The sequence below is a fragment of the Heloderma suspectum genome, chromosome 1, assembly GCF_057233095.1.
Source record: "Heloderma suspectum isolate Gila_16-S chromosome 1, 16-S_ref, whole genome shotgun sequence".
In the NCBI taxonomy this organism is placed as follows: domain Eukaryota; kingdom Metazoa; phylum Chordata; class Lepidosauria; order Squamata; family Helodermatidae; genus Heloderma; species Heloderma suspectum.
The window spans coordinates 377,603,128-377,624,489 of NC_139458.1; the positions used below are offsets into that span (position 1 = coordinate 377,603,128).

Below are 21,362 nucleotides of genomic sequence, written 5' to 3' on the forward strand. Positions count from 1 at the left end.
CCTTCCAACCCTATGATTCTGTGATAATGGCTAATGATGTCACACACTCAAAATTCCCTAAGTGCCCACTGTCCCAGACAATCTGATACTGAGCCACTTGCCAGACTACTGCTAGCTGTGTACCTGGAGAATGCTGGTTTTAGCAGCAAGTAGTCCTAGTAAATAATCACTGTTGTGATCTACATTATTAATTGTGGATTGGGGCAGGTATTTCCAGGATAGAGACCAGAAGGGAGCTAAGGTTCAAGTCCATGGCCAGACCTTTCTGAAGGCAAGCAAGCCCCATTACGGCTACGTTCTAAGGGGAGCATTACTGCTGAGCAGATATTTCCTCTAGAAAGATGTTCCCTAAGGAAATGAGCAATCCAGCAATTTTGTTTATAAACACAATTTACTAGGGTTGATAAAAGTAACTATACATGAAGGCAGTAACATAAGCGATGCATACTAAAACAATAGCAACATTAATTTTCAAGATGTTAAGAAATACAATTCCAGTAAAAACAAAATTAGAACTTAATACCTAACATGCTTCTAATGTCTATGATTTAACACAATTAAGTGGTCAGCAGATACTTACATGAAAGAATTCAAATTAATGGCATACTAGCATAGATTAGGTTTGGCCAAGAATCCCAACCAAGTGCTTTCCCAAGTTGCCATCTTTGTGTAGCGTTGGATGGTGGAACTGAAAATGTGGACTGGGGCCTCAAACTGCAGAATGCTGTTATTATAAGAGCTTAATGAAAAGATATTTCACTTCCAGGTGAATATTGCAGGTGGAGGCTGTATGCATACAGAAATTTTGTAAATCATCCTAAAGAGATACTCAAATGGCCCAAAAGGAGATGGTAAGTCCCACTGAGATCAGTGGGACCTCCCATGTATATGTTTGCACAGTTGAATCGTTAAAAGACCTAAACCCTAGGTATTCAAAATATCTTTCCAAACAATTTTTGCTGCACAGCCTAGATAGATGCCACCATTCATGTTACTTTCACATGCACAGCAGCCATCCTCTTTAACTGTAAGCACTTTTTGAACATCTTTTGCTCATAAGACTTGTTTGACTTCAAGACATTTTTTCAGACTGGTCCTGTTGATGTTCCTAAAACCATCTCCAAGAAAAATGTATTGTGTACATTAACACTCAATATCGGTCCAAATATAGATGCATCTGCAGAGGGGTAGACTAAGCTGTTCTCTACATATCTAGGCCTCATGCTCCACTGACTTGCCTGCAGAATGGTTTCACTTGTAAATGTTGAAAAAAGGCACATGAAGTAAGCCCCACCTTAAGAGCAGGGACTCTTGTTTTTGATGCCAACTTTCGTTCTTTTCATTTCCTCCGTCACAGGGCTCAGGACTCCCCCATCCATGGCAATGTTCTGTTGCAGGACCCCCCATCAAAACTAAAAAAGAACAAAGGGTCTTCTGACATGTTAAAGACTAACAAATTTATTCTAGCATAAGCCTTCATGGACTACAGTCCACTTCATCAGATGCATGAAGTATTATCTTGAGTTTCAGGTATGGCTGGGTGGGTGAGGAAAGAACTGTAAACACTCAGGTCAGAAAGAAATTTAAGTGTAGGAAGTACTGACAGCAACAATCACATTAACAGTGGCCATTCACAAAACAGTTCCTGAGGATAACACAAACATCTTGGCACTAGGTAAGCCAACTAACACATGTAGTGTGATAAAAATGCATGTTTTCTTCAGAGACTGGCCTGGATGCCCTATGTAGAATGCAGAAGAGCATTGCTGACAGATGGTAGCATATATCACATTGGAAAATGAGCAAGTGAAATGAACCCGATGTTCTGGGTGGCATTATTAGGACCTGTAATAGTGTGTGTGTGTGTGTGTGTGTGTCTTTTTAAAAAATAAGCTTCAACAAAAGTGGACCAGATATCAAAGTAAGTACCCATTTGAAACTGAAGTCTATACACCACCTGCTCAAATATTAAAAGTATTTTAAGGTCCTCGGTCCATGCCATGATAGAAGGTGAGCATTCATCCTTCCAGTGTTGTAGTATCAGTCTTTTAGCTGTCAAAAGGGTTCAGAGAATCCATTTACATTGCCCATTCGTTAATTTCCAAGAAGCAGGTAGATAATTTAAAGGGCCACATACACCAGCAAATGTTCAAGACTATTCCAGTACAAAATTTATCCACATGATAACCTCTTCCCCCAAAAGAAACAACTACCGGACATTGCCAAAACACATATTTCAAGGAAGAATTACCTACACTGGACTACCAGCAATTAGCTGAATTAGACAACCCTTATTCAAGAGATGTTGTGGTGTCCAACAGACACAAAACCTTTTACTGAATAAGATGCAGTCTAAGATCCATAGACGCTGTAGGTATAGACTCCAAAGTGGCAATTCATTGATTAGGGAAAATGGGACACTCCAATTCCCTATTCCATTCTGCTTAGAAACATGTATATATTCACCAATAACTAGGGATGTCACGAGAATTCTTCCATGGACTCCAGTGAGTTCTAAAGAACCCGGGCCCCCGGAATCTATGGTGGAATGGCCTCCTGCCCCCTGTGGAATCCCCCCGGGGAGGGAGCTTACCTGGGGCAGAGGCGGCAGCGGCAGCTAGTCTCCCAGCTGGCCACTGCCCAGCTGCTGCAGCCGCAAATGGCAGCTATCGTAGCAGCTGCCGTTTGCGTCCTTGCGGGCCGCAGTGATAGGCTAAGTATTTAGGTAGCCTATCACGGCAAAGAGCAGGGATGCAAATGGCGGCTGCTACGCCATTTGTGCCCCTGCTCTTTGCCGCGATAGGCTACATAAGTATTTACATAGCCTATCACGGTAAAGGCAGCCACGCAAATGGCGTAGTGGCCGCCATTTGTGCCCCTGGTCTTTGCTGTGATAGGCTATGTAAATACTTACGTAACTTATCATGGCAAAGACCAGGGGCACAAATGGCATAGCAGCCGCCATTTGCGTCTCTGCTCTGCCATGACAGGCTACATAAATACTTACATAGCCTATCACAGCTGCCTGCAAGGATGCAAATGGCGGCCGCTACAACAGCCGCCATTTGCGGCCGCAGCAGCCCGGCCACGGCCGGAACTCCGGCTGCGCCTGGCCCCGGCTGGCAGCTCTGCGGAGCTGCCACAGAGCGGAGCCGGCCAGGGAGGATTCCAGGGGGAGGGACAGAGAGCCTCCCCCCCCCCACCGCGGATGCCCCGGTGCGGAGCCAGGTAAGTGTTTCGTACATCCCTACCAATAACAAATATTTATAGACATGGATCTTGGGTCTCTTTGCCTGACCAGCCTCAGTAAGTACTTCCAGTAATGACGGATACTCTGATGCTGTAAAAGCAGCAGGGCCAAACCTAGATACTAACAAATGCTGCAATTCAAGTATTACAATTTGCCAGCTATGGCAGAATGGCATTTGGCATGCAGGATAGAAAACGGCAAGAACTCATCATTGGGACCCACCTGTGGATCGAAAGAAAAATTGCCTTATCTGTCCACATTCACCATGAAAACATTTTTTTTACCAATTTTTAGATCTGGATTACCCCATAAAGTCATGAGACTTTATCATGAGAAAATCGATCAAAGTGTAATTGATGTGACATTATATGTCACACATCTCTAACACTAGACACCGTGAGAGGAAACCTATTCATCCTTGTATTTAGAGGAACCAGACAAGAAGATTCCAAAACTGACCAAGGCGGAAGATCCAATGTAAATAGGAAAGACCCGCAATAGTGTTGCCAAAGTACTATTTGTCCCCACTACAACTCTGGAAGCACTATCATAAGCAGCAATATCCACAACAGACTACTGAGTTAGAATTCATCAACAGATTCAGTTCTGTCATAAGCAGCTCAAATCAGGTAAAAGGATTTTTAACACAGGTGTTCACTGGCTTACCTAGTGTCAGGATATTTGCATTAGCAGCAGCAACTGTTTTGTGAATTATTACTGTTAATAATACAGATTGTCACTGTCAGTACATGCTGCATTTTCTGACTGGTTTACAATTCTTTCCCCCACCCTCCACGTGTTCTGTATATATACATCTAAAACTCTAAATAATTCATGCATCTGATGAAATGGACCACACTTAATTCTTAAGGGAGCCTCCCCCAACCTGGCATCCTGCAGATGTTTTGGACTACAGCTCCCAGCATTCCCGACCAATGGTGATACTGGCTGGGGCTGATGGGAGTTGTAGTCCAAAACATCTGCAGGGTGCCAGGAAAGGGAAGGTTGCTTTAAGGTGCCAAAATACTGTGTTGGTTTTGCTGCAATAGACTAGCTTTCCTCTGGAAATGGAACAAAAAACAGTTGATCTTAACACCACATATGGATCAGTTCGCAGTGAGTTTTTTCTCCACTGAGAGGTATACTGCCCTAGACCTCCTGCCTTCAGGTATCAGCGTTGTTCATGATCTTGTGCAAGTGCTTGAATTTAGAGATATCAAGTTAACTAGTCTGAAATAATGTTTTCCATTAAGCCATTGTTCTTCAGGAGGGTAAAACTGGCGGAGGGGTTGCCCATGGCACTATGTGCAATAACTTTGGAAATAACGGTGACAGTGAAGGGATCTGTGAAGTCTCTGCAACAACGATTCTTTGGAGAAAGAGGATCAATGGTCTCTCACCACAAAGGCAGAACTATTTCTTTCTAAAATGTAAAATGCCAACTGGCATTCCTAGAAGGGCAATTTTATCCATGTGTAATGCATGCAAATGTACTCATTTGTCTTCCCACTGACCCCAGGGAGTCTTAACTGCTCATTTGGGCTGTTTGAAATGCTCTCACACCTAATTTGAAAACTTCCAGAAACATACAACATCTACTTGAAATCTGTAGCTTGAATAGAAACATTATGGTCCTATCTGGCACTGAGCTCCTACGCTACTTTCAGTTCTGACCTTTGCAGTCCTGACTGCAATCGACAAATTTTACTGTGTAAAGTGTTTTGTCATGCGATCTACCATATGTTCACGTTCTATATAACAACTGATTTAAAGGATCTTTAAAAAATACTTTCTAACAAACTTTTAAAGGTTTAAACAGCTCTCAATAACATTTTTAACTCTGCATTCCAACTTTTCTGAGCCAGTCCAAGGCTTGGAAAATAAACCCCTTCCTCACCTTTCCCAGGCTTATGGAGTTTCCATTCAGCTATTAGGATAAGGCTAAGATGCATTAATTAATAAGATGCATTAGCTATGGCAAACCTAGACAGCATAGTAAGAAGCAAAGACATCACCATGCCGACAAAGGTCCGTCTAATCAAAGCTATGGTTTTCCCAGTAGTAATGTATGGCTGTGAGAGCTGGACTATAAGGAAGGCTGAGCGCCGAAGAATGGATGCTTTCGAACTGTGGTGCTGGAGAAGACTCTTACGAGTCCCCTGGACTGTAAGGAGGTCAAATCAGTCAATCCTAAAGGAAATCAACCCTGAGTGCTCACTGGAAGGACAGATACTGAAGCTGAAGCTCCAATATTTTGGCCACCTAATGCGAAGAGAAAACTCTCTGGAAAAGACCCTGATGCTGGGAAAGACTGAAGGCAAAAGGAGAAGGGGGTGGCAGAGGATGAGATGGCTAGATAGCATCACCGATGCAATGAATATGAACTTGAGCACGCTCCGGGAGAGAGCGCAGGACAGGAAGGCCTGGCGCGCTATGGTCCATGGGGTCACCAAGAGTCGTACACGACTGAACGACTGAACAACAACAACAACAACAAAAGATGCATTAATAGTCTTATCCTCCAAGAATTTGTCTAGCCCTTTAAGTAATCTAAGTTAGTGGCTGTCTCCTTATCTTGTGGAAGTAACTTTAGTTATGCTTTTTTTGTTTTGATCCTACTAGTAATCAGCTTTACTGTGTAGCCCAAGCTCTAACTTCTTGGTATCTTATTCACATCCTTCATCCTTCAGGACAGCCAGAGTGGTGTAGTGGTGAGAGTGTTGGACTGGAAGCCAGGAGATCCAGGTTCTAGTCCCCTCGGCCATGGAAGCTCACTGGGTGACCTTGGGCTACAGACTCTCAGCCCAACCTACCTCACAGGGTTGTTGTTGTGAGGATAAAATGGAGAGGAGGAGGATCATGTAAGCCGCCTTGGGTTCCTTTATTATTATGTAAATAAATAAATATCTCAAAAAGATACCTATACTGAAGTTTTGGTAATAAGCAAATCTATTTAACAGATTCCTTCGGCAGATGATTAATAAATTAAAACTTCTTCAGTTGGTTGATAGGCCTAGAAATAGTCAAGTGTATGTACATTTGTATGATTTATACAAGTTACAAGATTCGGCCTCTTGGTACATTACTTAAGGTGTTTTGAGCAAAACATTGGGGGAGGGGTGGTGGTTTTTAAGCACCGAGTATACACAGCTCTGACGTGAAGCTATAGAGGCTTAAAGATGTAAAAAAGTTTTGAGGAGGGAATTAAAAAGGGAAGAGCTACGTGCAGCAGTGTAGTGGTGGCGGGTCGTGCTGGGGTGTCGCTCCAGCAGTTTTTTTTGAAGCCAGCCCCCAGCTGGGTAGGTTGCAGTCTGCTAGGGAAGGAGGAGGGAGCGTGGGCAGCTGCCTCTTGGCTGCTGGCCAGGCAAAGCAAGCGAGTGAGTGAGAGAGGGAGCCTGAGAGAGCTCCGCAGCCTCCTCTCGCCCCCCCCCTCAGCTCTTGGCTTCGCCCATCCCTGCTCCATGCCTGGCACTGCCCTCATCTCCTCCAACACCAGCCACCCGTTTAGGGCTGCCACTGCTGCTGGCCATAGCAGCAATGGGGGGGGGGTACTGCTGCCACCATTATTTACTTATGGGACAGGGCAGGTGGCTGGTTTGTGCCAGTTTTTAGGATTTATCACACAATCCTATGCATGTTTACTCAGAAGTCAGTCCCCCTATGTTCCATTGCCAATTGGGATTTCTCCCAGGAAAGTGTGCGTAGGACTGCAGCCTTAGCTGCCTTCCCAAGATCTCTGTAAATTTAATTTGAAATAAAGACCCATTGGATTGCACTGTTAATTCTTGAACATTAATTTCTACAGTAAGCAGAAATGCCAAATGCAACCTGCTTGGTCAGCTACACTTTTTGGTACAAGGTTGGCGTGTATCTGGGCAAACAAACCCTGGTAGAGGAAATGGAAACAGAAAAATATCAGTTGGGGGGAGAGGAGAAAGAAAGTGTGTGTGTGTGTGTGTGTGGTTCAATCCAGCTGGCTTCGTGGATGTTTCTGTTGCATGATGGGAGAGAGATCATGAAGGAGCTTAAGAGGCTAATGGGTAATGTTGGGGCGCTAAGGGAGTGTGCAAGGGGGCTGCTTAAATGAGAAGGGATCTGCCCATAAGGGCCAAGTTGAGACAGGAAAGCTTCCATAGAGTATCATATTTTGAAACCCTACAATGTTTGTGAGTGAGTGGGTGAAAAAGATTAGCATCCCTGCATTTTTTCTCAGACATCCAATTGAAATATCCCTGCCTTACTCTCGGCTGCACTGTTTTTGGATCCCAGTTGAAGGCTGTATATCTTACAAGGTTGTACCATCTTAGAAGGGGCGTGGCTGTGAAGGGGCGTGGCTGTGGCTGTCACGAAGGGACCCTGTACTTCTGCATTTGCCACTACACTACTGGCTATGTGATTCCCAAGCATCAAAGTCTGGTCACTGATAGCACCTTCCAGCTTCCATCTAGTATGAAAACGGCAGCAGGAAATAAACCTAGTGCAAAGTTCCTGCACTATGACTTTACATGACTCGCTCCTGTCTTCCCCAGCCTGGTGCCCTTCAGAGGTGTTAGATTACAATTCTCATCAACAGTCATACTGGCAACTGGTGATGGGACTTGTAGTCCAACATATCTGGAAAGCATCAGGTTGGAGAGGGCTGACTTCCCCTACAGAAATACATGCTGCAGGAGCTTAGCACCAGGGAGGGCCAAAATATTTCATTTCTGGTTTCCAGTTGCACACCAGGTAGAAAATGTATGCGTATGGAAGTTCACAAATCACCTGGGAGACACAGCCCAGATAGAGCAGGTAAGTCCTGTATAGGTCAAGATGAACTGAGCAACAGTTCCTCTATAAAAAGATTTCACTGTAATAGGCAGAAAAGAAAACAACAGATCCTATCTGTACTGTGACTAACAACAACATAACTGAAACAATGGAAAGGCCATCATCAAAAATACTTTCTCACAACCATCAACAGTATATAAGGATTAATAAAAATAAATGGCTGTTAAAGCAAAGCAAAAGCAAAAAACTAGTCTTTTTTTCAGAGTAATGAGCAACCAAAACCCTGTACAGATGAACTGAAATCAGTTACCCAAGAGGGACAGCATGTAGCAGTTTCATCCTCTGAAGAAATCTCTTCCAACACAACATAGTAAAAGTATTAATACTCTCATAGATCTAACACCACACTGGCCATGACTACTATAAATTGATAGTAATCACCCAAAATTTGTAAAAAATATACACAAATGTGTTCATGGGGGCATTTTACTATCTCAAGCCAATTTCCAATGTATCCTGGGATGAAAAAACATCTCACAACCTGAAATGTGTAGGGTCAGAAGTATGACTGAAACTCAAAATATTAGAAAAGCATTAAACTGTCAAAGTAAATCTTTAGGTAAAACTTTATTATCACTAAGAATAAAGTTTTTGCTCTTGGGGGTATTTTTCTAACCCTGTAACAAATCTGTCTCTGGTGAAGTGAATGTTCTCCAGTCCGATCCCACTGTTTATGCCAAAGGTCCTAGACCCATGGGGACATTTTATACCCCCCCAAACATTGCTCATTTTATACCCCCCCCCAACTTTCCTTGTTTGGGGGACATAAAGACATCTCAGTGGCAAAAAAAACAATAGATCCTGGGGTATTTTATGCCCAGAATAAAATATTCGGGGTTGGGGGAGGTTCTCTGAAAGCAAATAAATGGTAAGAGGCTGAAATTTGGATACATTAGGCAGGTGATAGAAGACACTAATGTTGTGGGAGGTCAAGGTTGTGTTGTGGCTCTACGTCTGTGTAAATTCTGCAGTATAAAGTGCATTTGAGAATCTCTGTATCCCTGCCTGATTGGACTAGTTACTATAACAATACAAGACGTTTATCCCAGTTCATTCACTTTAAAAATGTCCTATTTAGATATCAATTTCTCGGTGGGTAGGGTGTTTAAAAAAAAACAAAAGAAATTATGGCAGCGTAGGAAACCCATTTTAAGTTTTTAAAAGAACCCAGAGGCAACAACATCAGGGTTCCCTTCATCACAGCCTGCTGTCATAGAATCATAGAATAGTAGGGTTGGAAGGGGCCTACAAGGCCATCGAGTCCAACCCCCTGCTCAATGCAGGAATCCAAGTCAGAGCATCCCTGACAGATGGCTGTCCAGCCTCGTCTTGAACACCTCCAGTGTGGGAGAGCCCACCACCTCCCTAGGGAATTGGTTCCATTGTCATATTGCTCTAACAGTCAGGAAGTGATAAGCAAGTCCAAATAAAAAGGTCTTGCTGAATTACAGCAAGGCTCACGCAAGCTTCCAAACAGAGAGAGTTCCATAACCCGGAAGACATCACTGAGAATGTCTCTTATTATGCCACAGATGTTCTGACTTTTCACACAAGTTTTGCCTCCATGACAGCATCCTCAGCAGATCTCAAAGGCTACAGAAAGCATACAGGAAAAGGAAATCCTTCAGATTTAAATGGCCGAAGCCATTTGTGTCACTGCCTGCCACACTTTGATTTGAATGAGATTTCAGACATTAATGACTGCAAAAGGAACAACCAGCTATGGACCAAAATGCTGCAATTGTGTGTTTACAGATTTTAGCTAACAAGTATGTGGGCTGTATAGCTGATGGCTTAAAAACTGCAAAAGTTTAACGAGTGATGGTCTTTCAGATGGGTCTATCGAAAGCAGTTCCTTTATTTGGGATGCCTGTAAACAAAGAAATAATATGTTTTTAAAAAAATACAATGAAGACAACCCATGAAACCTATGACAATCCATGAAAATGCTTTACTGCATATACCTCTCCTGGAAATGTCTCATTGAACATCTGTGGAAGGTTGCCATCTCTGATGTTCGACCACTCCTAAAAAAAAATCATACAGTACATTTAATTGACACAATACTTCTGATGACACCATTTCATCAATTCTGAGGTAGACAAACATCTGCCTAATTTTGGAAACTGAATGCCTCCCATGTTTGTAAGTGGGATAAAGGAATAGGTGTGAGTATGCATGCATAATACTGTCTCCTTGCATGGCTCTAATGTCTACAGAGGAATGGAATACTCACCACCCTGCAGTGAGTAGGGTAGCATGAGAAACCAGCATGAGAAACCCACAAAGGATAAAGGAGCCCACTTTCAAATCAGAGCCTGGATTCTTTTGGAAGCATAGATAGCATTTACCATAAACAGTTTGAAGTGTTAGACCATCCTACATTTTATTATCCTGCTCTCCTCCACCCCTGGTGTGAAGAAATGCCCTATATATAACTGTCATGTCTTGTTTATGTGGCCTCTGTGAGGCTACAATATATCTGAGTAGGCCTGAGGCCTTGTCATGTTACTGTCAAAGGCCTGTGTGGTAGTTGCTTAGTGACATTCTGAAAGGGGAGAAAGGAACAATCGCTTTGAATATTGTTATATGGGGCCTGGATCAGATAAATTCAATTCTGATTGGCTGGGGATTCTAACTAGGTGGAAAAGAGCCATTGGGAAATGACAGTTAAGGAGTTGGCAGTTGAGAGTTAAGTTAGTTGGTAACTTACTTAAGTTAAGCCGGGAGAAGGTCTGCTGGCTGGTGGGTGGTGTTCCAGAAGAACTAGGAGAAAGCTGAATAGCTAAGGCCTGGATATTAGGCTACTCCTTCTCTGTGGGATAACCACAAGTGGCTGGTGAAGATCAGGAGAAGGGAGCAGGTGGCTGTGTTATGCCAGGTGGATGTGTTATGCCAAGATCTTGCCAGAAGAAGGTTAAACAAGCAGGCAGTAAAAATTCAGATAAACTGACCAGGTAGCCAGAAATACAACAGGATGAGCTTTGGGAATCGAAGTCTGTACCCAAGAGCTGGACCTTGTCGTGAGTATATTTGGCTAGGGTGGAAGTTTAGGAAATTTGGCCTGAGGGTAAAAGAAGTCATTAAGAGGCTTGTAGCAGCAAATTTTGCCTCCATTTTACTGCTCTGTCTTGAAATCTGCACAATTTTGGATTTCTTTGTACTTCTCCGGCATGACATTTATGCAATTTTTGCCTCTGTTTAACTGTTCTGCCTTGGAATTTGCGCAGTTTTCCACCCCACTTTACTTTTTTGCCATAATATTTGCGTATGTTCACCAATCCCACTCACTGCTCTTGTAATCCTTATGTATATGTGACAGCTAGCAACAGAAGGAAGCAACAAGCCGCTGCTCACATTCATTAACCAAGTGAGCAAAATACCTGATTACTGGAGGAGTTTGCAAATGGGATATTTCATAGGTAAGAAAGTTCAATATTTGGCATATGAGGCTTACTTAATAACAAAGGACAGGATTCAGGCAGATATCAAGTCTAGCCACATATGGGGCAGAACGTTGGGCTGTGAGATATGCAATGCCTCTTCACACCCTTGAATCAGACTACTATTTGGAAGAGAGCAGAATTCAGCAGGAGTTGGGGCATAATTCTATACATGCAGATTGCAAGCCCTCATAGTTCTAGGTCCCACTCTCATTTTATCATATAGTCGAGCAATATTGCTCAGGGAACTCTTTCGGGAAAGAGGGGAAAGGCAATGTGATGCCTATTGGGCAAGTTTGCACGTCAGGATAAGCCATCCTGAGAATAAGCCACCATGGGTGGGTTGTTCTCTGAAGAATGCATGGTACTCCTGGCAGATGACTGGGAACGTGGTGGCTTAGCAGGACTTCTTTTCCCCTCAGTCACAAAGCCTCATATTCCCTATGGAGGGAAACTCCCCTCTCTGCGGTCGCCCCCACCCCTTTCTGAACAATCTTGACACATTGGCAACCCTTGGTCCGCAGTTTACACATTCTTAAGTTGTATTAGAATGACAGCAGCTAGTATAAAACCCAAGCACACTGATAAGCCCTCTGCACATCTAGAAATGACAGCTGTCAAATTCCTCCTCCATTTCATTTATTACAGCTCTATACTGCCCCATGGCTGGAGCAAAGGGCTGGATGTGGCTGATCTCGTCTGATCTTGGAAGCTAAGCAGGGTCAGCCCTGGCTAGTACTTGGATGGGAGACTGTCTGGGAATCAGGCTTCCTGCACTGAGCAGGGAGTTGGACTCCATGGTCTTGTAGGCCCCTTCCAACCTTATGATTCTATGAAATCTCTGGGCGGTTCACAAAAATTAAAGCCATTAAAATACTTTATATAAAGTATAAAAAACCATTTATATAAGGAAATAAAACAGGTAGCACCCACAACAATATACATCTAAAACAATTTAAAACAAGCAGCCAGAGACAATCCAGGACCTGATTTAAAAAAAAACCTCGTTATATGCTGCCAAATGCCTGAGAGAAAAGAAAAGTTTTAACCTGGAACCAAAAAGATAACAATGCTGGCACCAGGTGGGCCTCGTCAGGGAGAGCATTCCATAAATAGGGGGGGCCACCACCAAGAAGGCCCTCTCCCTTATTGCCGCCCTCTGAGCCTCAGAGGAAGTGCTCAGAGGAGGGTCTTGGATGCAGAGTGTAGTGTATGGGTTGGTTCATGCCAGGAGAGACATCCCATCAGGTACTGTAGTCCCAAGTCGTGTAAACTTCCCTTGACAGAAAACTCCGAAAGGGGCAGCTGAACAAGAGGGGAGCTTTTGATACGAGTGTAATAATTACTGTGGGAGTATGTGGAGTTTATTCTGTTTTGCCAATTTAACAATCCATGAAGTATGTGAATAAAATATGGAAATATGCCTTGGTGCAGTCCTGAGTATGTGCACACTTGCTCAGGACCGAAGGGAACCCCCCGCCCCCAAAAAACAATTTGTGTGATTTTGAAGGACAGAAAAAAAAGGCTGCCAATATGATAGGGACATTGCCAGATGTCAATGCAGTATCAGTGAAAGGGTGGACACTGACAGCAGAGGAGAAGTGGGGATGGCGGCAACACTAGCAAAATTGCGAGGAGCAGCTGGCAGGGTTTTTCACCGCTCTTCCCAGGCAGCTCTCTTGCCTTTAAAGATAACCCATGCTGAAGTGACTCTGCCGGGTTCAGACATTGTGACAAGACACCCTAAGCACCCCCACTACAAACTATGGGTTCTCAGGGTGGCTTGTTACTGAAAATGAACCCACAATAGGACAATTGCACTGAGTTCAGATGTCATGCTAAGCCACCCTGCATCCACCCATGGTAACAACCCACCGTGGCTTAGCATAACATGCGAACCAGGTCACTGCCTCACCCTTCCCAACCTGGGATCCCCACCACCTTCTCACAGTGCCACATTTCCTTGCCCATCAAATTGGCTAAAGCCTCCCACCCCCACTGTTGTTATGGCAGGAAAACCGCACCCAGCGCTCCAATTGGGACTGCTGTCCTGGTGCTGCTTACAGCAGTGCCGGAACAGCAGTCCCTTCCCTGCAGCCCAGCTGATTAGCTGGGATACAAGGGAAAGTGGGTGGGTCTTTCCGGGGATTGTGGGCCACATAGAAAATGGCAAAGGGGTCTCTAAAGTAAGTTGCACTGTTCAAAGTTGCTGTCCACTGGTAAGCAATCTGCACCCATCCATTGCCCTTCTGTATGTGCAAGCGGCATACACTTCCTGTGTGCTCATCAACTGATGAGGAAGGAAGGTAGGCAGTTCTCTGCTCCTCCCAACAGAACCTTCTCTGTCTCCTGAAAACCTCTGCTGCTATGACACCTACTATGAAGGAAGTGGCTTCCAGAGGTCTCTCCAGTCAGCTTTTCTAGACCAGTTTTCATTAGCAAACATGCACATTAATATCCCCAAGTCCTGCCCTTTCCAATTACTGCAAGTGTTTGGGGCCAGCACTTGTACATACATATTTCCTATGCATTTATAATAAGAAACACGTACAGTCAAAAGTGAGAGAGCACTTTTGGATTATTTACCTTGCTTCTCTGATGTGCGGTTTCAAATGTGTAAAGCATTTCAAATAAAATTAATCCCAATGGAAAGATATCCACTTCCTTTCCATAAGTGCTCTCCTTCTGAGGACAGTACAACACAAGCATGTTAGATCTGCTGTCTTACGTCTTAAGAACATATTTTAACAGAAAATATTCATAGAACTTAACTGTACAGGCCTTACAAACGTCAAAAGTACATGTTGGCCTTTCCCCCCTAAAAACTGATTATAAGATCAGGGCAATCGGCTCTTTTCCAAACAAGTACTTCAAATTCCCATTCAGCCATTAAGCTCATTGAGTGACCTTGGACAAAGCACTCTTTTTCACCCTAATCTATGTTGTTGTGATGATTACATTGGGGGTGAGGGGAGGAAGAGAACCATGCAAAGCCCTGAGGCCCTTAGAGGGAGGAAGAATGGGATAATTAATAAGAAAACAAATCAATACAATTTAATCCTCAGCACTAGAAAGTTTATCTGGAGAACTTCAAGGGAGTCTTCCATCGTTTTTGCAACAAGCAGGCCTTAGATATGTGATAAGATCAACAATTTTGCTTGTCTGCTATTTAGAGATTCTGACCTGGTATCCCACTGTAGTGCAGATCACTCCAGGTGGGTGGATGTGTACATAAAACAAGTGAACAACTGCTCTAGGAAAGAAGTGTCAATGCACACATGATATTACAAAGAATTACCTGTTCAGGAGCCATGTACGTACATGTTCCTTTGTTTTGTGTACGCTGTGCCAAAAGGTCATCTACACCTGATGTCACCAGTCCAAAATCACCTATTTTTATTTTATCATCTCTAGATATGAATATATTTAGAGGCTATAAATGCAAAAACAAAAAACAAAGTCAAAGCAGCCACCCTGTATTCAGGCACACAAGTTGCTAATAAGACAAACATTATTAAGGCAAAGACAGAATGGGCCAATTCAATGGTATAGTTATCCTGCAGAGTCTGCATCACCTCAGTTTCTCATCTTATTTTAGAACCTTTCTACCCCACCTTTCAAACCCCCAAAGGGACCTCAAAGCAGTTTCCAGATTAAAATCACAAAAAATAAAAACTGCAAGAGAAGATCCAGGCATTAATGAAGCCACTTGCCCGGCTTACCATGGCAAATGTGGCCGCACCCTCTGCTGAACATGATCAGCAGTCAGCCACACAAGGCCAAACTGGGAAACCCCTCCTGCACACAATCTTTTCTTCTCTGGCCAGCATTGCATAACACCTCCTTCCCCGCCTGCCATTCCCAGCAGGAAAAGCCAACTGGGTATGGCTTGGCTGGAGAGGCAGTCTGGTGAATACGATGTTGGGCTTGTCTAGGAAGCTCTGCCAAAAATGATAGACCCTTGATACAAATACATCAACTGAATCAGTCGCAAGAGAGGCACATATAGAACAACTGGGTCAGTTTTAAAATACATTGCCACAGCAGGAGATGGGGAGGTGTCAGTCTAAAACTGAAGGTGCTATGAGAAGGTCTTTGTCTGAAATTGCCTCCATGTGAAAATCATACAACTTATAAATTTGGAGAACACAAATAAGGTAATGGCTGAGGTCTTCAGCTTCACTGGCATTTCAATTTATTGTCAATTAAAATTTTCTCTGCTGTGAACTGTCTTTAGTTCACTTAATAGAATTTCATTCATAAACTGGTATTTAGATTGACTATGAGTACTTCATCTCAACACACTTTTCAGAACGATGGCTACCTAAACTAGGGTCTTGCTGTTATTATCACATCTCCCAAACAACCACTTCTTCAGTCTCAGACTTTACACACACACACACACACTCACACACACACTTACACGGCCCACTGTCCCCCACTGCACCATGATAAAAAAAAATAACGAAAAGAATTTGTGCCCGTAGTGCTTTAAGCTTGTTAAATGATCTTTTTCAGGCAGAAACTCTGTGATGTGTGTGACACCGTGCATGTGTGAGAGAGCATAAATGAAGACAGAATTGGTGTCTGAATGATACAACAAGACTTTTTAAAGTCTTCCCTTTCTAAGGGTAAAGGGGGCACTATTTGGACTGCATCTTGGGCAGCAAAATGTACTGGGCCATCATTGTCCCTGACCTTGTGTGAAACCACAACACAAGGTGAGAGACAAGTTGCAGGACGAGGTTGTAGCAACAATTTTTGGCTTGGCAATCAAAATGGGCCAGCCAAAAATTGTGGCTCTTTAATCATGCATTTCTTTCCAGATATTCAGTTGTAGAATCTGCATGCAGAGTGAGAGAGGGTAATCATTTTGGTCACAGGAACGGAGTCAGACTTCAGACTCTGGAAGACAAGAATCTGAGTGATTCAAACTTAGTCTGAAGGACATAGTCTCATTAAGATTCTGAATATTTTCTGTGTGTTCTTATATTAGTAATTCATATGCTGAGCCTCTGGGATGGGACTAGCACAGCCTTTCAATAAAAATATAGCTAGCAAGCAACTTTTGTTCGACATTTACATCTCAGAACTGAAATGGTAAATTAGTCCAAATACCTTGAGATCTCTATGAATGAAGTTTTCTTTATGAATAAACTCCACCCCTTTCACTATTTGCTCGAATTTTATTAGGGCATTATCCTTACGGTTTTCTTTCATCCTTTCTTGATCGATCCATTTTTTTAGTGTTCCCTTCTCACAATAGTCTGTCATTATGAAGAGGCAGTCACATGGGCCGGCATTCCCTAAGCTGTTAATGATTTAAAATAAAAATAAATTAGAAAATAAAAGCAAGCTCCTTCCAATGTCTTCGTGAACATTGATATTGGAACCAAGAGACTGACAACAGAGTTTACATACAAATGAGTTCAGCTACAGCTCATTTAATTCATCCCGACTACTGAACTCCAGGCATTGGGCTCCCTTTGGTGTCTTTTCATACAAAGCTGCATGGAAGCTACTTTTCCACGATTTGATCCACAATGGCTGGGGGCTCCATGTGAACAACAACTACATGGGCAGGCATATCGCACTGTATGGAAATACTCGCATGATCTTCCACTTACATGATGGCACCATTCAAATACAGCCTCCAGGCATACGGGAAGGGTAAGCGCCAGCTACATGGCTACAAGCAAATCGCACCATCCTGTTTATGATTAGGGGCACTGCTGTATCTCTGCCACCACCACCATGATGCAACCCTGGAACAGTTTCTTACTTCCACTGCTGTGTTGTCAACTCCCTTCTGTATTAAATGTCCAAGACCACATAGGCTACACAGATGGTGGATTAATATCCAAAGCCTGATATTGCACTAAGACTTGCACCTTCACCGACCAAAAGGCATGGTCTTAACATTGTTGTTGTTCAGTCGTTCAGTCGTGTCCGACTCTTTGTGACTCCATGGACCATAGCACGCCAAGCCTTCCTGTCCTGCATTCTCTCCCGGAGCGTGCTGAAGTCCATATTCATTGCATCGGTGATGCTATCTAGCCATCTCATCCTCTGCCATCCCCTTCTCCTTTTGCCTTCAGTCTTTCCCAGCATCAGGGTCTTTTCCAGAGACTTTTCGCATTAGGTGGCCAAAATATTTGAGCTTCAGCTTCAGGATCTGTCCTTCCAATGAGCACTCAGGGTTGATTTCCTTTAGGATTGACTCACTGGACCTCCTCGCAGTCCTGGGGACTCGTAAGAGTCTTCTCCAGCACCACAGTTTGAAAGCATCAATTCTTCGGCACTCAGCCTTCCTTAGAGGCCAGCTCTCACAGCCATACATTACTACTGGGAAAACCATAGCTTTGATTAGACGGGCTGTTGTCGGCAAGGTGATGTCTCTGCTTCTTACTATGCTGTCTAGGTTTGCCATAGCTTTCCTCCCAAGGAGCAAACGTCTTTTAATTTCATGGCTTCAGTCACCGTCTACGGTGATCTTGGAGCCCAAGAGAATAAAATCTGTCACTGCTTCCATTTCTTCCCCTTCCATATGCCAGGAAGTGATGAGGCTAGATGCCATGATCTTAATTTTTTTAATGTTGAGTTTCAAACCAGCTTTTGCACTCTCCACTTTCTCCCTCAACAGGAGGCTCTTTAGATCCTCTTCGCTTTCTGCCATTAGGGTGGTATCATCTGCGTATCTGAGGTTGTTGATAATTCTCCCGGCAATCTTAATTCCGACTTGTGATTCATCCAACCCGGCGTTTCCCATGATGTACTCTGGATATAAGTTAAATAAGCAGGGCGACAATATGCAGCCTTGTCGTACTCCTTTCCCAATTTTGAACCAATCAGTTGTTCCATGTCTGGTTCTTACTGTTGCTTCTTGACCCTTGTTGCTATTCTCTGGAACTCTGCATTCAGTTGGATATATCTTCCCCTTTCTCCCTTGCTTTTCGCTTCTCTTCTTTCCTCAGCTACTTGTAAAGCCTCATCAGACAGCCACTTGGCTTTCTTGCATTGCTTTTTCTTTGGGATGGATTGAGTTGCTGCCTCCTGAACAATGTTACGGACCTCCGTCCATAGTTCCTCAGGCACTCTGTCTATCAGGTCTAATCCCTTAAATCTATTCCTCACCTCCACTGTATATTCATCAGGGATATGATTTAGGTCATACCTGAATAGTTTAGTGGTTTTCCCTACATTCTTCAATTAAGCCGAAATTTTGCAAGAAGCAGCTCATGATCTGAGCCACAGTCAGCTCCAGGTCTTGTTTTTACTGACTGTATAGAGCTTTTCCATCTTTGGCTGCAAAGGACATAATCAATCTGATTTCGATATGGACCATCTGGTGATGTCCATGTGTAGAGTCGCCTCTTGTGCTGTTGGAAAAGAGTGTTTGCTATGATCAGCGTGTTCTCTTGGCAAAACTCGATTAGCCTTTGTCCTGCTTCATTTTGTACACCAAGGCCATGCTTGCCTGTTATCCCGGTGATTTCTTCACTTCCTACTTTAGCATTCCAATCCCCTATGATGAAGAGGACATATTTTTGTGGTGTTAATTCTAGAAGGTGTTGTAGGTCTTCATAGAACCGATCAACCTCAGCTTCTTCGGCATCAGTGGTTGGGGCATGGACTTGAATTACTGTGATGTTGAATGGTTTGCCTTGGATTCGTACTGAGATCATTCTATCGTTTTTAAGATTGTACCCCAGTACTGCTTTTCCCACCCTTTTGTTGACTATGAGTGCTACTCCATTTCTTCTAAGGGATTCTTGCCCACAGTAGTAGATATGATGGTCACCCGAATTAAATTCGCCCATGCCTGTCCATTTTAGTTCGCTGATTCCCAAGATGTTGATGTTCAATCTTGCCATCTCATGTTTGACCAGCTCCAGCTTACCTTGATTCATTGATCTGACATTCCAGGTTCCTAAACAATATTGTTCTTTACAGCATCGGATTTTCTTTTCACCACCAGACACATCCACAGCTGAGTGTCCTTTCGGCTTTGGCCCAGCCGCTTCACTCTTTCTGGCGCTACTTGGAAATACCCTCTGCTCTTCCCCAGTAGTATATTGGACACCTTCCGACCTGAGGGGCTCATCTTCCAGCGTCATCTCTTTTAGCCTTGTGATACGTTCCATTGGGTTTTCTTGGCAAGAATGCTGGAGTGGGTTGCCATTTCCTTCTCCAGTGGACCACATTTTGTCAGAACTCTCTGCCATGACCTGTCCGTCTTGGGTGGCCCTGCATGGCATAGCTTGTGACTTCACTGAGTTACGCAAGCCCCTTCGCCACAACAAGGCAGTGATCTATGAAGGGATCACTTAACATCTTAACATACCTATGTCTTAACAGTGGCGATAAAGCCGGGGATTTTCTTTTCAATATTGGGATGGACTGTTTACTGAAAGAACAAGAACAACATGTAGCACCTTAGAGACCTACTAATTATGGAATGGAATTACCTGTTATCATTTGTGCTGTCATCTGACGGAGGAATGTCTTCCCCAATCCAACAATTGTAATACCGAACAATGTTTTCATGGACAAGTTTTCTTAAAGCTTGTACTTCTTTTTCTGATTCGTTTTTTTCTCCGCTGGTTGTGGGAGATGGAAAAAATTGTTACAAATGCAAAAAGACTACCCTACATAAACAGTCATTTTCAGAATCAGTTGTTTATAGGGGTGGTTAATGTACACATTTCACCATAAGAGGGTGATCAATAGATCATTATTTCTAAAATCAGGTTTCCAATTTGGAATTCCAACGAACAGAAGTCCAGAAACTATGTCAGAAACATCAGGGTAAGGTCTGAAGTACTGATAATGCTTTTGAATGTACGTGTTGATATTGAAAAAGGTCTTGACCATAAAGCTTTACCCTACAATAAAGAACTACTATAGCATACAGAAATTGCATAAACTGTTCAAAGAAAAACTTGTTTTGTCTTGCTTGCTACTTTCAGGTGAAGTGAAATAATCTTACACCTAATGGATAATGCTTGGGTATTATGTAAAATTGCTGTCAAGTCAACACATCTGTTGCACAAGCAACAGCAACAAGACAGTACAGGTACATGTGAAGGGGATCTAAGATACACGTAAAGCTAGGTATACTTCCGTTATTATAAACACTGTTACTCTGTTGATGACAAATGCAGTCATCACTATCTGTGGATAATTCAAGTTTATACGTAAGAAGATGAACTATTATTCTAATTATAACACATAGTCAAACAATAGAAGAGAAATGGCATGTCCCCACCCCAGATTTGCATGCTTGTGTATTAGTAACTATGAACAAAGCCTTCTTGGGCATAAAAATGGAAGTTTCCACAAATGGTGCCCCTTAATTCCACTGAAAGTAGGACTAAAATTATTTCACGTAGCATTAGGTCAAGCAGCATTAATGCGGAAAGCTGCACTTATTTTAAAAGGCTTAGAATACTTTGATTAAAATAAAAGCAAGTACAGGATAACTTACACAGTAAGTTTGACTCGTTTGACAGCATACAGTGTTTTATCAATGGCATGTTTTGCCTTAAAAACTTTCCCAAATGCACCAGAGCCAATTTGCTCTATATCTTCAAAGTCCTTAAGAAACCTGTTTTTAAAAAATGAAAGCAAGCCTTAGCATCGTACGTGGCAAAATCCTTGAAAGATCACTGATTTTTGAATTCCATGATGAAATCACGATATACAGCTTTATATCCAAGAAGGCTGTGACCAGGTATATTTCCTCCATCTATTAAAAACAAACCTAGTGGTATCTTCAATGCCCCAGTTCCAAACTCAAATTAGATCAGACCAGTTTGGGGGTGCTGCTAGGTCCAACA

The 21,362-nt window shown here is 43.0% G+C and overlaps 1 protein-coding gene across 7 annotated transcripts in view; it reads right to left on the bottom strand.

Moving 5' to 3' along the window:
• Positions 1 to 8,629: 8,629 nt before the first annotated feature.
• Positions 8,630 to 21,362, bottom strand: part of EIF2AK2 (eukaryotic translation initiation factor 2 alpha kinase 2) — a 46,983-nt gene continuing 34,250 nt past the window's right edge. For 2 of the 7 annotated variants that reach the window (XM_084828335.1, XM_084828336.1), the window contains exons 10-16: positions 21,011 to 21,130; positions 19,992 to 20,123; positions 16,642 to 16,834; positions 14,822 to 14,956; positions 14,110 to 14,208; positions 10,045 to 10,107; positions 9,744 to 9,950 (exon numbers count right to left, since the gene is read on the bottom strand). In XM_084828335.1, coding sequence (XP_084684461.1) covers positions 9,843 to 9,950; positions 10,045 to 10,107; positions 14,110 to 14,208; positions 14,822 to 14,956; positions 16,642 to 16,834; positions 19,992 to 20,123; positions 21,011 to 21,130 — 850 coding nt within the window. In that variant the 3' untranslated portion in view covers positions 9,744 to 9,842. The other 5 variants (XR_014786822.1, XM_084828334.1, XM_084828337.1 and 2 more) reach the window with 5 other exon arrangements.